At 39.0% G+C, this 18784-nt stretch overlaps 1 protein-coding gene across 1 annotated transcript in view; it reads right to left on the bottom strand.

Moving 5' to 3' along the window:
- Positions 1–18784, bottom strand: part of whrna (whirlin a) — a 166656-nt gene that overhangs the window by 36118 nt on the left and 111754 nt on the right. Inside the window, exons 5-6 of the mRNA XM_079835334.1 lie at positions 15795–16003; positions 11353–11389 (exon numbers count right to left, since the gene is read on the bottom strand). Coding sequence (XP_079691460.1) covers positions 11353–11389; positions 15795–16003 — 246 coding nt within the window. The remainder of the gene's footprint in view (positions 1–11352; positions 11390–15794; positions 16004–18784) is intronic.

Here is an 18784-nt window from a genome sequence, read left to right as displayed (position 1 = left end):
ATTAGTGCTCATGCACTGCCTGGGCTTTATTAGAATCCGTTGTTTTGTGCATAAACCTCGACTTACAGAGGAGGACCTTGTAAAACTCTGTTCATCGGGTGGGTCACCTTGCTATTTTTATTCCTCGGTACACTCTCACCGCCTCAGTCTTATTATGTCTTCCACTCTTGCACTCTCTTCTATCCATAGTTTTTCATGTTATTCGTGTTATACAGACCATTTTCATGTCTTTAACATATAGTTTAAAGGGACAGTTCACCAAAAAAAGAAAAATTCTGTCATTGTTTATTCACCAAACCGTTTTGGTTAGCACTGACTTCCATTGTATGGGGGAAAAAAGACAGTTTTTTATGTTCCACAGAATAAAGAAAGTAATACAGATTTTGTTAACTTGAGGGTGAGTGAATGATGCCAGAGTTTTCATTTTTTGGGGTGAAACATCCCTTTAATAATCAGGCATAATATTATGACCACCTTACTAATATTGTGTTCGTCCCCCTTTTGCTGGCAAAACGGCCCTGCCCCGTTGAGGCATGGACTCCACTAGACCCCTGAAGGTGTGCTGTGGTATCTGGCACCAAGATGTTAGCAGCAGATCCTTTAAGTCTTGTAAGTTGTGTGGTGGGGCTTCCATGGATCGGACTTGTTTGTTCAGCACATCCCACAGATGCTCGATTGGATTGAGATCTGGGGAATTTGGAGGCCAAGTCAACATCTCAAACTCGTTGTTGTGCTCCTCAAACCATTCCTGAACCATTTTTGCTTTGTGGCAGGGCACATTATCCTGCTGAAAGAGGCCACAGCCACCAGGGAATACTGTTTCCATGAAAGGGTGTACATGGTCTGCAACAGTGCTTAGGTTAGGTTAGGTGGTACGTGTCAAAGTAACATCCACATGGATGGCAGGACCCAAGTTTCCCTGCAGAACATTTCCCAAAGCATCACACTGTCTCCGCCGGCTTGCCTTCTTCCCATATTTAGTGCATCCTGGTGCCATGTGTTCCCCAGTTAAGCAACGCACCCGGCCATCCACTTGATGTAAAATAAAACGTGATTCATCAGACTAGGCCACCTTCTTCCATTTCTCCGTGGTCCAGTTCTGATGCTCACATGTCCACGGTTGGCGCTTTCGGTGGTGGACAGGGGTCAGCATGGGCACCCTGACGGGTCTGTGGCTATGCAGCCCCATACACAACAAACTGCGATGCACTGTGTATTCACCTTTCTATCAGAACCAGCATTAACTTCTTGAGCAATTTGAGCAACAGTAGCTCGTCTGTTTGATCGGACCACACGGGCCAACCTTCGCTCCCCACGTGCATCAATGAGCCTTGGCCACCCATGACCCTGTCGCCGGTTCACCACTGTTCCTTCCTTGCATCACTTTTGATAGATACTGCCCACTGCAGACCGTGAACCCCCCACAAGAGCTGAAGTTTTTGAGATGCTCTGACCCAGTCGTCTAGCCATCACAATTTGGCCCTTGTCAAACTCACTCAAATCCTTACGCTTGCCCATTTTTCCTGCATCTAACACATCAACTTTGAGGACAAAATGTTTACTTGCTGCATGAAGAGATAAACAGTGTTATCCACTTTACCTGTCATAATGTTATGCCTGATCGGTGTACATTTATATATGTCCCCAATATCACTTTACATTCTGTTAATCTTTTGCAGATCACATTACTATTATAATTTTTTAAATACCAAAATAGCCAAAAGCCAATTAATTTCTAACATCATCCACAGTCAGTTAGCCTAGAAATCTAGACGCACCCTAGCGGCAGCAAATCTAATTTGCAGCCAGGGAGTCTAGCAACTCTCCGTTGGCTTGCGAGCTGGAAAAACCAAACTCTGGTCAGGCCAATCACATCGTGTATAGAGTCGGTGGGCGGGCTTAACATAATGACGGCAGAGTTGCGGCGGTTCTGCATGGTACTTGTTAACAAAGAAGCTGGCGAACGGCGGTCTTTCGAATCGTCTTTGGCCGCAACTATGGAAGACTTGGAGTTAAGCTTTTCTTTGAGAAAAGAACAAAGAACGGCACTAAAGTCAATCTTAAAAAAGGAAGATGTGTTCGGAGTTTTGCCGACCGGATACAGCGACAGTTTAATCTATCAACTAGTTCCTCTTCACCTTCTTCGTTGCTCTGGTTGGTTGTAGCGCTATCCTTTTGCGTGCAGAGGGAATTTGAAAGACAACCGTTTATCCCGCCCCTCGGATTGAGCCCTGCCAATGGTGAGTTCCCAGACCCAACATCTTGATGTGGGTCTGGCTTGTCAGGCTACAGGAAGTGACTATTTTTGGTTTAAAAACAACAGCACAATTATATAAATCAATATGATAATACTGTAAAAAATGTAAGATGGTTAAATGTCAGGCTTGTCAGGCTACAGGAAGTGACTATTTTTGGTTTAAAAACAACAGCACAATTATATAAATCAATATGTTAATACTGTAAAAAATGTAAGATGGTTAAATGTCAAAATGAACATATTCTCAATCTGTCACTTTCAATGGCTAATTGTAGTGCTTTATTTAATCAAGTTATAATTAATAATACAGTTTATGATAACACATATCTGAAAGTGTGGTATATGCTTTTCTGGAACTACGTTCTTATATTACAAAAGCATATTCATTTTCAAATCACAGTTCAAAAGGTTACTGCAAAACAGAAATGACCCTTCTATTATTTCCTGTTCTCTCATATATATTATAATACAGCTATACGCCAGTCACACACACACACACACACACACACACACACACACACACACACACACAGGAATGGTAAGAATATTAAGTGCATGAGACTTTTGTGGAAACCAGTCAGAATACAGATCAGCGTGGATACCATATGCCCAAGGGATCAAAGCCTTCTGGCTGCATCTACCTGACACCCTCTTTACCCAGACCAAGACAAACATTTACAGCGATACCACATTCCGTTTTCATCCTAGTCTCTTCCATCTCTTGCCCTTCCTGTGTCTTTCAGTTCTCCTGTTCTCCTCATTACGTACACACATCCCCCGTCATCTTTCTTTGTGCCCGTAGTATGGAAAGAGCTGTACGGGAACAGGTGTATGATTGCCTAGCAAGAGTCAGAGCCACAATCGCCCTGTTCCCATATCAACCTTGTAGTTCGTCAATAATGATAGCGACTCTGTCCAAATATGATATGATCTGTGATTCTGACTCTGACTTTTTTCTTTTGATTAGTCTGGCTAAAATAGGAAAAAAAGCACACAAGGACCGGTTCTTTGGATTATCAAAGCAATGCAAATACATGAGTCTGATCTATTATGCAGCTTAATCGCTGGCTGACTCATTTGCATAATGACAATATATATCTTCACTATGGAGGACAAAGGGAGGCTCTTTGAACATAAATAGACCTGCAGAAAAGATCCTAAAGGCATTCTATTATGTTGAATTTCTGATATGCAGAACGGTTTTGAACTTTGTAACTTTTTAAAAATGAATATTTCTTTCATGTAACACAGGGAACTGTTCAAAGAGTACACTTACCAAGTGTCTTGGCGTGAGTACGGCAATCCATCTGAAGCCACTTTTTGAATGTCTATAATAAATCATGTAATGTCTTTAAATGTCCTTTATTTAATGGCTATGCAAATCATTTTAGTTTTAATTAATGTAATATAATTAATACATTTTAATTTAATATTTGATATTATACTACGGGGCTGTTAAATGCGTGAATTGATTGGTTGACCAACGCTCAGTTGTGCAAATATTTTCAGGGAAATGCACAGCTAAAGTAGTTCCAGACAGGTCTTGACCTGACCGCATTACAGTTCCATATCACTTCGCCAAATGATTTCAGTTATTTCAAATGTTTTTACAGACTACAACAGCAAAATAACCAAAACTCACGACGACACTGACCAAGCAAATAAATATAGTAAACCAAAGGATAATTACGACAAATTATTTACCACAAAATTACGTTTTATTATGTACGGAAATCACACTCTCTTTCTCCCACTCAAACGCACACACATACAGAACGGACACACACTCGCACAGAAGCGTGTTGTGATCGCTGCTCTGATGATTTTATCAGTAAAATAGTTTAACAACTTAAAAGCTACATGACATTTCTCACTAGCGAGGTAATAACGGCACTGTTCTTTTAGTTTTGTATTAGCAGACGCAGTTGCCGTACACTGTTGAGGAGGACGCACAGACTGAGGTAATTCACATACGCTCTCTCTCTTTCTAATAACTCACTGTATTAATAACTGCATTAGTATGCTATCAGCGGCTCAAGCCTCCGTTACTAGCTCTAAAATGACATTTTGGAATTAGCAACGGAGGCTTGGGTTTAGATGCGTAAAAAATTAGCCCTGCACACAAGAGCATTTTAAGGACAAAACCTGACAAATGTCTTGAAATAAATCATCTGAACAATGTTTTGGTGTGTGGTAACCATAGTATAAGTGGAATAATTGACTCAGGGACGTTGAATAATTGAAAAATTATGCACTATTTTTCTAATAATTCAATTCCGCTTATACTATAGTTACCACACACCAAAACGTCACTTAACCTATTTTAACATGCTGTGGAGCAACAGTGACAGTGATTTCTATGTCTTTTTAAAATTAAACTATTTTTAAGTAAAGTGGTGTCACGCCTGCCAGCTGGAGTGCCTATGACAAGCACCAGAGGGCACTCCTTCCGTCTTTGTTATCTCATCATGGACTGCATTTCCCATAACCCATTGTCCGGATTCATAATTGTTTGATCATTCCACCTGTGTGTCATTACCCTTGTTAACGCTGTCTATATAATGCCGCGTTCCAGGCAACCTGTAACCTGTGTTTTTCCAACCTTCTACCCGTGAAAGTGCACTGGAACGGCAGTCAAACCTGTGACTTCCCACCTGTGACCCGTACTAGATCGATGTACTCCCAGTTACAAGCTCTGACGTCACATAGCCCGTGATGAAACAATAATGACAGCCCCAAACGGATGAGGTGTTTATGAAACAAATATACAAATAACGTTAAAGCAGCACTAGGTAGGTTTTGCTCTCGGGGTCCCCCTACAGTTGGGAAACAGTATTGTCCTCTACTACGGTCGTAAACTGTCATCCTACATCAGGGGATGCATCGCACGTGCATTTGTTGACATGACAACTATGATAGCCCTGAACACTGCAGGAGTTCACATGCAGGTGTTCTGCTTGCGTCGCGTGTGAAATGTCTTCATCCCAGATACAGTGGCATATGTTTCAGCATGTCATATAAATATAATTTCATGGGTTTTAGTTTTTTCAAACGCCAAATGATCACGATGCTCACGTTTACAAGCCAGCGTCATTATAGTAGCCTAGTCTATTGGTTCCCGTTTTACAGAATCTATGATACTTCAATTCAATGTTTGAGTGGTAGGTAATAACCATATATCGTCAATATTACAATATCAAGCTACCATAGATGAATCTGCAAATTTGAAAAATCGATTTGCATTATAGCTTGAGACAAGACAAATAAACCAATATCACAGACATGTTAGGTATCCTAAAATATGATTTTGTATGTTTTATCATATGTATTTACTTGCAAGAATGTAGCCCCTCCTCCTCCAGCTCACGTCAACGAGCAAACGCTGGCCCAATGTTGATCCTCGTCCTGCCTTTAATCCCATCACTTTCTCGTTTCCTCTTTTTGCTTTCCTCCGACAAAACCTTTGCTTTCTTATTTTTCTGTGCTGCTTCGGCCATGACTATAACATTCGGCAAACAAATGATAGTTTGGCTCGCACGTCCGAATTTAAGGAAGTGGGGGTGGTGGTGGAAGTGACGTATATGCCGTAAAGCAGTCGAATTTTGTAGTTCTTTTTTTTCTCGGGTTACTACCCGAAACCCGAAGTTTAAAAGTACGATTAAAAACGATACAGACCCCGTCAGGCTATGGCAGACGTGTCATTCAACCTATTGTAAGTCGATGTATCATCACAAGAGGTTTGAAAATATATTATAAAGGCTGAAAAGTTACCTAGTGCTGCTTTAAATAAAAGGTATAACAGCTTCTCTTGCTTTCTCTATGCGCCATTTTTTCTCCTCCGTTTCCCTCAAAGTAGCAAGGAGTAAGCGCCTTTGGCGATAGAAATGATTGTAAATGAGCATAAGCCCCGTACGGTCCGCCATGCTTTGTTTACATCTAGCTACCACAATTCCTTGCACTCAGGCAGTTTGGCATGACTTTGCCTGAAACGCTACAAAGTCGTGAGTCGTGGTTTGAAGTTGTAATTAACGGGCTTAAAAACAACTTGATCTCACAGAATTCCGTGAAATGAACACGGGCCCCTTAACTCAAAATCCATGGCAGTTTCACGGAATCGCCGAAAATTCCGTGATGGGTCCACAGAAGTGATGCCAATGTAAGTCAATGACAGTATACAGACGTGTTGGGCATGGTTATCATCATGAAACTATGATTTTGCCATTATGACATGGAGTGTGATTCTCGATTTAATCAGCCAGCATAATTTTATTTACAATTATTTTCATTTTTTTTTATTTACAGTATTCAGACACGTTTTAAACACGTAACCCAATCCCTTCCCTAAACCTACCCATTTGTGTATTATAAAAACAGGATATAACAGGCAGATACGACTGCAGGTACAATTTATTCAAAAAGTACAAATATTCCAAGTGTTCCGAGGCCAAACGATTAATTTGTGTGAAGAAAATCCCCAAAAACGATCAGCAGCGCCGAGTCCATTCGCCAAAGATCAAAAACACATTTCAAATTTTACCGCCGGAAGAAACATTACGTCAGCTTTGACAGCATTGGCTGTCGTATGTCTCGTGACCAATTGCGTCATTACGTCGGCTTTGATTGTAAAATGCCATTGTCTCTCGTGTGTCTCGTGACAGTTTGCGTCATGCTAAAGAGGTGTGTGTATTATTTGAAATGAGATATGAATGAGTGTGTTCACAGAGCGGCGGGATCATCATTTTAGCGATTAAAACATTAAGATCAACTCTGTTCTTTACATAAAGACATCGTGACTTCAGAAGACTTGGAATGCAACATGAGTTAATACTTTTATACTGTTTTTGGTCAGTTTTTGCAATAAATTCCTGTGACTGTACTTGTATTTGCCTGTTATGTGTTTTATATTGTGAGAGTGGGTAGGTTTTAGGGATGGCTCGATACCACAATTTTGGCTTCGGTACGGTACCACAATCTAATACCGAAGTACCGATATTAAATCGATACCATACAGGGTCTGAATTTTGATGCGGGTATTGCGCATAATTTTACTCACTCTCGCAAGTTTTGGGTTTATGAAGCGGGAAATTACCGCAAATGTTTATTATTAAATTAATCAACAAAGATTATCCCATTAATCAGTCATTTGGAAACTTTTTTGTAAGTAATTTCAGCATTACTGCGCGTCTCCATTCTCTCAAAATGAGCAAATTGCTTCTGGCTTCAAAAGACATCATGCATGGACTATAAAAGCAGTCTGCACGCTCAGATTCAACACTTTCGCTTCCGTTGCGGGACAGCTGACGGAAATCACTGCCCACGTCTTTTTAAACCTCGCCAATTTGAACATGCAAGCGATTTTATAGCATTTCGTAATACATATGGGATGAGAGCTCTTTGAGAGAGAGCTTTCTTTGCGCTCATGCCAACAACAAACACACACACACAGGCCTAAAGAGCTCAGGCCTAAAGAGCTTGCGCATTCCAAATTAAATTGTTTTTCCTCAGTCAAATACACACAAAATTATGTCAAAAATGTCAATCTTTAGTGAGTAGTCACATAAACAGAGTTGGGTATGTCTTTCGCGGATGTAAACAGTGCAATAGTATGCGTGCAAATATTAGGTCTAAAGTAACGTCACTGGTTGAAAGGAACGCTGGAGATTTCATTATATTTAAACGATACGATCTTATGTATGTGCGTTAATCAGTGTTAAAAGAAAAATGTCTAAATTAGATCGTTAGAATTATGCACTCACCTGTCGATCTCATAATGTCTTACAAGTCAGGAATTAAGTGACCGATGCTTGGCAAGGTTTGATGGTTCTTCAGCAGTTTTATAAGTTAAGTAATTCCAAGTTTCACGTCTACTCCTCTCTTTTTTTAATGAGTTTTGTGCGTGTTGAGTGAGATTCAACTGCTGTATTCATCTTGTTCTGTTGCCACATTTGCCGGTTTCACGTCAGTTTGGGTAGCGCGCTGCCACCTAGCGGTGAACTTCGGAACAGCAGCATATACCGAAATGAGCAAAATCATGATATCGTACCGTTTGAAATAAAATATATACCGGTATTTTTTCAGTACCGGTATACCGCGCATCCCTAGTAGGTTTAGGGTAGGAGTGGAGTTAGTTGCTCCAAAATATAAAAGTAGCCTATAAATATTCATTAAATCATGTCTACGTTTTACTGTCATTGACTTGCATAGGAATCACTTCCGTGGACCCATCACGGAATTTTTCGGCGATTCCGTGAAACTGCCACGGATTTTGAGTTAAGGGGCCATTTCACGGAATTCTGTGAGACCAGGTAGCTCAAAAACCTGCTTGGAACGCAGCATAAGCCCTGTGTATTCACTCAGTTATTGCGAAGTCTTGTATTTGTCACACTGCATTTCTGAGCACTCTCTCTGGTTTCCCCATGTAATGGTTCTGCCTGTTTTCCTGGATTTCCCTGACTTCTGCCCTATTATTGTTTGGTTTGTTTGCCCTGTGGTTTTGACCATTCGTCTGTATTTTGGACTACGATTCTGGATTAACCTAATAAACGACTGCATTTGGATCCTCAACCTGTGTGTGTCAGAGCGCTCAGAAATGCAATGCGAAATGCAAAGTGGTCTTTATTCAATCTCGACAAACTATACATCAATTGTTTTGTTATAAATATCTTATAGTTTAATTTCAATAATTTCTTAGTTTTTGTCAGTAGGTATGCAAAATGAAAAAGAGTCCGGGCTTTAATATGAAATATGATGTATTACATGTAATATAATGTATTAACATATTTAAATATGAATTAATATTTAAAGCAGTACTAGGTAACTTTTCAACCTTTATAATATATTTTCAAACCTCTTGTGATGATACATCGACTTACAATAGGTTGAATGACACGTCTGCCATAGCCTGACGGGGTCTGTATCGTTTTTAATCGTACTTTTAAACTTCGGGTTTCGGGTAGTAACCCGAGAAAAAAAAGGACTACAAAATTCGACTGCTTTACGGCATATACGTCACTTCCACCACCACCCCCACTTCCTTAAATTCGGACGTGCGAGCCAAACTATCATTTGTTTGCCGAATGTTTTAGTCATGGCCGAAGCAGCACAGAAAAATAAGAAAGCAAAGGTTTTGTCGGAGGAAAGCAAAAAGAGGAAACGAGAGTGATGGGATTAAAGGCAGGACGAGGATCAACATTGGGCCAGCGTTTGCTCGTTGACGTGAGCTGGAGGAGGAGGGGCTACATTCTTGCAAGTAAATACGTAAGACGTAAAAAATCATATTTTAGGATACCTAACATGTCTGTGATATTGGTTTATTTGTCGTGCCTCAAGCTATAATGCAAATCGATTTTTCAAATTTGCAGATTCATCTAGGGTAGCTTGATATTATAATATTGAAGATGTATGGTTATTACCTACCACTCAAACATTGAATTGAAGTATCATATAGATTCTGTAAAACAGTAACCAATAGACTAGGCTACTATAATGACGCTGGCTTGTAAACGTGAGCATGGCGATCATTTGGCGTTTGAAAAAAATAAAACCCATGAAATTATATTCATATGAAATGCTGAAACATATGCCACTGTACCTGGGATGAAGACATTTCACACGCGACGCAAGCAGAACACCTGAATGTGAACTCCATAGACATGTGAACTCCTCCTGCAGTGTTCAGGGCTATCATAGTTGTCATGTCAACAAATGTGCGTGCGAAGCATCCACTGATGTAGGATGACAGTTTACGACCGTAGTAGAGGACAATACTGTTTCCCAACTGTAGGGGGACCCCGAGAGCAAAACCTACCTAGTGCTGCTTTAAAGGGTAACTAAACCCTAAACCAACTTTTTTTAGTTAATGATCTGTAATAATGGGGCTTTATTAATGCTGTTCATTGATTCGAGTAAATGTTTTGACATTTGAGTATAAAGTGTTTTAATTCTATAAAATATGGTGTAAAACCGCCAAAGTGCTGCCCTCTTAAGGTTGAACGGTGGCTACTGCAGTTGAATTTTCCTATTGGACGTTGTGGTACATCGTGACGTAGGATGGTACCTCCAACGGCTCACTATCCGCGCCCCTAGCGCGAGCTCACCACGCCCTCAGAAATGTTTCCCCCAATCACACGATGAGAACGGCTTTACTCCAGTATGAACTGTCATGTTACATGAAGTAAACATTATGAATGAAACTCACTTGACACTTGCTTTAACATTGTATTGAAGGAAATACGGTTAAATAATGCAGTTGTCAGTACACGTCAGGCTTTTCTTGCGATATTATTGCCGCCCGTCATGTGTAACGTACAGATAATTTTCATACATGAGACACACTTTCAAACCCTGACACGCAAGTGGTTGCTGCGGACGCAGATAGATTAGGTCAGTTCTCTTGCGCGGCTGCTTCACTGGCATCGTCGGCATCGGGAGTTAACGCAGTTTGAGCAGCGGCTCGCATTGATAAGGCTCCGGGTTTATGTCTACAGACAATCCACCCTCCTCCACTTCAGGTGAAGGTAGGAGAAATGACCGCTCTGTTGCAAAGCTGGCGTCACTCCAGTCATTCTCCATCTTTGCGACTCGCGAGTCAGACAGCTGTCAATCAACCCGTTACTGCGGGTCTTAGGTGCACACCCTCCGCTCAGCCGCGCCCTCGGTTCGTCCCCTCTGTGTCCGCCGGGCTCTGCCCACTTTTCCAGCATTTTTTGAAAATTGCCAGTGGGTGGAGTTAAGCTCTGAGCAGGGGTTTAGTTACCCTTTAATATCTAATGTAATTTATTATTTGTCAAGTGATTAAATTAATTTAGAAAAAATTAATTAAACATTTTGAACCATTTAACATGCCTTATTAAGACAAAATATGATGGGGATATGAAATGTATGACATAGTAGGAATGACCCTTATGGATTTCCTTGAGCAAGACAGCTCTATAATGACAATACACAGTGTAAATATATTTAAATAGTCTGAAGCCCACCAGGATTTGCCAAGACCACTTAAAAAAATCACCTTCACGATTTCGCTCACTCTTTTAACACAGATGAAACCAAACAGGGGAGAACATCCTGTTCAAATATAGAAATAAAGTACTCACCTTTCCTGATGCTGATGCTCCCTGGTCCAGAGAGAGGCTGTGAGAGAGAAGTAAATATGAAGAAATCAATACCAGATACATGCTCTACAACCTTTTCATGACTCCACAAATAGATGTAGAATTATACAGAGACGCTGACACACCTGCCATGTATGAAACTGATCTAGTTTCTGGTTTTAGATTTATATGCTTTTCTCAGATCTAAGGGAGATTGAAGTTTGAGGCTTTTGAAATATCTATCTAAACATCAAAGGATCCTGAACAATAAATGTATCATGGTTTCCACAAAAATATTAAGCAGCACAACTTTTTTTAACGTTGAAAATAATAATAATAACAAATGTTTCTTGAGCAGCAAAACAGCATATTCATGTGACACTGAAGACTGGAGTAATGATGCTGAAAATGAATAAATTACATTTTAAAGTGTATTCAAATATAGAAAACAGTTTGTTTAAATTGTAATAGTATTCACAATATTCATTCTTTTACTGTATTTTTTATTAAATAAATGCAGCCTTGGTGAGCATTATATTATATTATATAACGAAGCTAAATGGTCAATCACTGTATTGTCAGATCAAATATGGTTATATAAACACTAAACTGTTTAATTGACCATTGTGCCAGAAAACCCTTTTTAAACATAGCCGTGCTAGTTTCATGTTCACTCTGCAGTCATATCAAGGATGGCAATTTATCAAATAGTCAATTTGGTCTGTAACAATGATAGGTGCAAACACTTCCCTGTGCCAGTTCTGTCCTTGGCTTTGACTTGAGTTTGCACCCCAGACCATCAGAAGCTTGATAATAAGCCTTTCTATAAAATGCCACCTTGCATTTTTCCCCTGGCATGAGAGCAGAGCACCCGGCTCACTTCATCAGCTAACCTCCATTAAAGAAAAGGTCCAGAGAGCTGGCACAAGACACACCTGAGCTGCTTTATGACCCTGATAGTGTGCTGCGCGCTCACACGCGCACACACACACAGAGGTTCATATTCTCCAAACAGGTCGTGAAAGACCAGCAGTGTCTGGAATAATCCCATGAACAGATTCTTTACAGTTTACAAGTCCTCTAAGGGCGAGTGGAAAGATGCTGATATTCAGAACAAAATAATTAAAACTCAGTGTAATCTGCTCTTCATACAATAAATTAAACTAAGCCTGGAAGCTTCACCTCAGTCCTAATTGAATTACTTTGGCTGAACTGTACAGTACATTATTAAGTCACGCCACCAAGATGTGATTTGTGCTATATTTCAGAACAAATGAACAAATCAGCAGCCATTTGTCAGTATTAGTTTGCATATTGCTTAATTACAAGACATGCAAACACTTCTAGAAATGCATAATAGGCCAAAGATAACTCATGAACCTGTATTAAAAAATATAATTTCCTCAGGCTTGTCGGTTACGGTACTGCAGCATTTGGTAGCTTCACATGGAGGATCCCTGGAGGATGTTGGAGACCATCAAATCTGTCTGTAAATGACATGCCAAGACCTTGTGAATCCAGGTAGAGACCTTGGATGATTTAATTTTTATAATTTAGTTTTTAACACAATAACACACTAGTAGACCAGCAGTGCAGTCTGACAAACTAGTTTTAGCACAACCCAAATTCATATATCAATATTTTTCAGCCTTTTGGCATGCTTTCAACATGTCTAACTTATTTATTTGTTGAAATATAGGATAATTTAAACAATACAATAAATAATTCCAGCCAAAATGTTTAATTATATATACATGCAAACATACATATATATTAGGGCTGTCAAAAATAACATTAATATTTTCTGCTTAACACATTAGAAATAGAAATTAACAATTGCCAATTAGCAATTGGTTGGCGAACATTCTAAGTTGTGCAATTATTTTCAGGGAAACGCACAGCTAAAGTAGTTCCAGACAGGTCTTGACCGCATTACCACCTCAGGTGTGCATTATTTTTCTAATAATTCAATAGCCCATCATCAATTATTCCTTACGCATATTACTAGGATATTGGCTGTTTATTAGTACTTATAAAGCACATATTAATATCTTATTGCCAATGACTATATTCTACATCCCTTAATCCTACCCAGTACCTAAACTTAACAACTACCTTACTAACTAATAATAAGCAGTAAATAAGAGTTTATTGAGGAAAAAGTCGTAGTTAATATTGAGAGGTGGACCCTAATCGATAGTGTGACTAAAAATATAGATACCAGGGCCCATATTCTTAATGCTTCTAAGAATTATCTCAGAAAGCTCCTAATTTATCTTTAAAATTTTTACGTAGGAGTCTTAGCTTAAGAGTGATTCGGGACCAGTCTAAGAGCAACTCTGAGCAAGGAAAAGACAAAAACGTTCATCTTAGTGAGGAGGCGGGGCTGACCCCGTTGCAAGGTATGACACGTCTTTTGAAGACTGTGATTGGTTGGTTGTCCAAGAGGGAAAAAATAGGGCTTTTAAGTATAGGGTCTATTCTAAGCCTTTACTTTGAAATTAAAGGCGTAATGTTTACTGTTTTACCATACAGACCCAAATCAAGTCACTGCTGCATAGTTGCATTTTTCCAGTTGCCAAAAATGTTAATGTAGTTAATGTAGTGATTACTTCCATTTCTGCCGTTATGGCATGTCTCTTAAAAGTCCTCATCCGCACTCCTAACAATTTTGGACCTTAATGCTTTCTGAATTACTTGTTTCTTTACTAGGATCTTTTCTTTAATTTTAAGAGGATATGCCCACATTTCTAAAACAAATTGTTAGAATTTTGTCATAAGCAGCAACTCTTTGCACTAAGACAGTAGTCCCCAAACTTTTGTCCATGAAGCCCCCCCTCCTTACATATAAGAAAACCTGAGGACCAAAAAAAACATGCTAATTCACTCTCTACCAGAAGGTGGCGCTTATGGAACAGGAGCAATATAGCGTTTCCTTGGTTACCTCTGTAAACAAAGTAGCACCAGCGATGCGCTTATATATAAACACTATTTTAATAGGCATCACACGGAAGTAAGATTAAAAGAAAATGTTATTAAAACTTTTGTGAAGTAAGTCAGTTCCCTTCAGAAATGTATTCATAAAACCCTCCCAGCCCAATTTAATGTGCAGAATTTTCTTCCAATATTCCAAGAATCGCAACAGTGAGCTTGCTCTGCCGGGTACACTATTTTATCTGCTCTTCTCTTTGCATCCATCTTCAGCGTTCCCGTCTCTGTCCTCTGTTAACGTCCACACAGATTACATCTGGGGAAATGATTGCAATGAATTTTGTGTCCGGGACAGAGATCGGGCGAAATAAAACAAAAAACGGAACTGGCCGGTTCTGATTGATGGTCGGTAGATCGGTGCATCTCTACAACTGGCAACCCTTCACCTGAAGATCTAATGAGGAGAACATGCTACTGTGTGAGGGAAAGGGTTCAGAAGTGAGTGGAAGAATTCTGGATTTTTTTTAAATAAAGCAGTTTGAACTATACACACCTTTTCACTGCGTTATTATTGTATGCAGCAGCTACTGACCTTTTCATTTTTGCAGCACCTCTCACAGCTGGTGTGAGCAAGCTTTTGCGTCATACAAATGTGATCGGCAAGCTGAGAGACCACGTATAGGATCAAAGGAAGTAATTATCAACATTCTCGGAAAAGTGGCCGATCATTAGGAGCATTCCTAGAAACTACACCTATGAAAAGGTTATTTGTATCCATGTTTGACCCCGCAGCGAATGCTGGTGCCCCCTGAAGGGGACCCCATTGGGAACCACTGCACTAAGATTTTTCATAAATACAGGCCCAGATGTAGTTTCTTACTTATTGTGAAAATTATTGCACATAAAATAAACTGACAGCTCTTATTCAAACAGAGAGAGCTGATATTGACAGACAGAAATAACACTAGTGTTGGGGGGTAACACATTACAAGTAAAGTAACACGAGTTAAGTAATCAGATTCGTTTTTACAAGTAACTAGTAAAGTAACACATTACTTTTCAATTTACAACAAAATATCTGTAACTTTCTTCAAATAAGTAATGTGAGTAACTTAATTTTCCCATTTATTGACTGACAGCTCTCCTGTCCACATTGAGAGATATCGGGAGTACATTCAGAGATGTTGTGTGCTCTGTGTAAACATGATGGTTATTGTAGTTCTAGACTAAATGTGAGCTTGCATTTACTCATCTCACCTGCGCAAAAACAGATTCAGTATTCCTCAAAACGAATAAAAAACAGTGGAATGCCAACTCAGAATATTACACAATAATTATGTTTAAATACCACAAATATACTTTATGTACTCAATCTCACTTTATTAGCTAATGTCTTTGCTGCTAACCTTCGATGATCTTTATTTAGAAACTAATAAGTTAACTAAAAGCTTTCCCATCTATTCACATGACTCTTTCCTTATTTACTCACATTCCCATCACTCCTTCACACTCACCCTGTGACACTGCTGCTGGCAGAACTATCTGTGATCTGTGAGCTTGCGATCCACTTGGTCTCGCCCACTACGGTGCGGGCATGAGGCAGACGCCCGACATCCTTCACCGTCATCATCAGATGGTGTGAAGACTTCAGCACTCGTACAGCCTCATCGTGCGGGATGCCGAGGAAACTCCGTCCATTCACCTCCAGGATCTGATCCCCCACCTGTGGAAAAGACGGGGCAGAAACAGGAGAAGGTGGGTGGGCCGGTGGTGGCAGAGCAGGGTGGGAGGTAAAGGTGGGTAGTGATGAGGCCGGAGACGAGGCAGTCTGGACATCCAGAGGTCGAATATGGTAGAATGGTGTGGTCAGGTCAAATTTGTGGAACAATAGAGAAGGTTTTGATGAGATAAATGGAAAGTCAATTACACACCAATAGACAAACACATCTTAAATAGTCATGCCCACCTTAAAAAGAGAATACAAAAAGAGCACAAGTAAAAAAAATCCTTCTCTAAAATAGCTAAATTAGAGCATAAGACCATCAAAAGCCTATAGCATTGTTGCTATTGTTTAATAAAACTAAAGCTGTTAAAGATCAAGACGCAACATATATATAAAAGCTCTTATTCAACTTAAATAACTTAAACAATTTTTCTATTATGTTTTCAAATGTTTCCTAGGGAACTACCTGACATAAGTATAAGTTGGAGTACTAAAATGACAAAAAAGATATAATAAATAATACCAATGACAAATAAACATAATAAATATACTACTTAAACTAAATAAAAAAATTAAATTCAAAATATTAATAGATACTATAATAGTATATTAATAAAACTAAAATAATAATACTCTTTTTTCCAAATATGACCCCAATATGATGATTTCCTTGCAAGGGCCCCCTTCAAAAATATAAAGTCGCGAAATATTTAAACATAAAAAAAAAACATGATATTACAAGGACAATATGTCGTTTTGAAAATGTAAATAGTGACTATTAATAAAAATGTAAATATCTGACAAAAAAAAAGGATGAAACGATTAGAAAATACCAGAAAATAAAAATGATCTCATGATTTCCAACCAGCCTTTAGAAAGTTGCTGCCTCAAAAGTTGTAATTTCTGGTATTTTTAAGTATATCTGCCACTTTTGCTTTGACCAACGGAGAAAAAAAACCATTACAATAAATCACGCTACCAACGGTGATAAAATCTAATGATCGCTTAGCTCATTTCACATCAAACCGTGCAAATTATTATTATTGCTATACTTTGTTCTCAAATTGTCAATGTTAACAACATCAGCATTGCGTGACTATGTGTATTTAGTGTATATTAGCGTTACCTGTAGATTTCTGTACAGTCTAATCTTTTGCTTTTGACTACGGTGAATCTCCAGTTGTCACTGATGATTGTCATTTGACCTTTCTGCATTACAATCTGCTATCAAAATGATAAATTGTATTATTCCTGCTACTGTGAGAAAAGGCTATAATGATCTGCCACCTGAAGCATCCTCACATGTGATATAGCCTACAAGCCGGACTCCTTCTTTCTGTATACAGACGTGACGTATGCTTGAATTACATGCTTGAATTTCCCAAGGAAAGCTATAGTGCCACTCAAATTATAACACATTATTACAAGTTTACCGTCGTGAATCGAGTTAAGGTAAGGAGATAGTGTTGAACACTTGTTATGTACTAACACTGGTTATGTATGTTCAAAAATTGATTTTGGATCATTTTTAACCAAATAAAAAGTTACAGACTGCAGCTTTAAATACATAGAATAAATGGCATTCCAAATGCCTTTAACTATAGAAACTGGATTAAAAAACACTGGATAAAAAGAGAGAGAGAGAGAGAGAGAGAGAGAGAGAGAGGCGTTTTCCTCCTTATTTCAGTCCACCACATGACACTGAAATTAAAAGATTCAATTTAGATGGCAAGGCACGTAGTCCCGCTTTTACTGTAAATGTAATACATCAATCGCTTCATTTCTTAGTATTGGATGAGAAACTGAATTGTCCCCAAAAAACAGAGACATGCTGCAGCTTTAGTTCAGGCCTGTGTAACAAATGTAGTACATTTCTTCTGCATCGCTCTGACAGTCTCCCTAGCAAATCTCCTCATCTCATCTCATCCATTCATCCTCCCACTCGTTGATCTGCTCTTTATCTTTTTCCCATGCTCCCTCTGCTTGTCACTCATTTATATCATTCATTGTCTCTTCTTTTGCCAGTCCGACTCTGAGTAAAATATTTCTATTTGTGAAGCTCTTACTGTGGGATTAACTTGTCACAACAGCAAACCGGCTCCATTTCTCTTTATCTCACTCTCTTTCTGTTTCATCACTATCTTCGGTAACACTTCACAATAAGGTTTCATTAGTTAACATGAACTAATAATGAACTGCACTTATAAAGCATTTATTTATCTTTGTTAATGTTAATTTCAACATTTACTAATGCTTTATTAAAATCTTGTTAACATATGACAATCATAGTTAATGCACTGTGAACTAACATGAACAAAACCATGAACAGCTGTATTTTTATTAACTAACGTTAACAAAGATTAACTAATGCTGAACAGAGGTGTTGTTCATGGTTAGTTCATATTAACTAATGCATTAACTAATACAACCTTATTGTAAAGTGTTACCCTATCTTCTTCTCTCAGTTTCATCCCAGGTCTCCTTATAGATCAATACCTGTACTGCCCCTCTGCCCGCCCAAAGACACTTGAGGGTAATTAAAGAGGCTTTGCAGTAATCGTGATATTAATAAATGATGTTGTTGTGCAGCTTTGTTTTCCCAAAGAACACAAGAGAGGTATTTGAAATCAATGCAGCAGATATAAGCTCTTGCTTTCCCTAGCGAAAGATCCGATCATTAGCTCAGGTTTATCTCCCGGCATTTCTTTTCAGTGTATCACCTCAGAGTGTTCAAACACCATGAGATACCAGATACGGTTATTACAGGAAACACATCAAACC

The sequence above is a fragment of the Gobio gobio genome, assembly GCF_949357685.1.
Source record: "Gobio gobio genome assembly, chromosome: 14".
Lineage (NCBI taxonomy): Eukaryota > Metazoa > Chordata > Actinopteri > Cypriniformes > Gobionidae > Gobio > Gobio gobio.
This window is presented reverse-complemented; position numbering and strand designations above follow the sequence as displayed.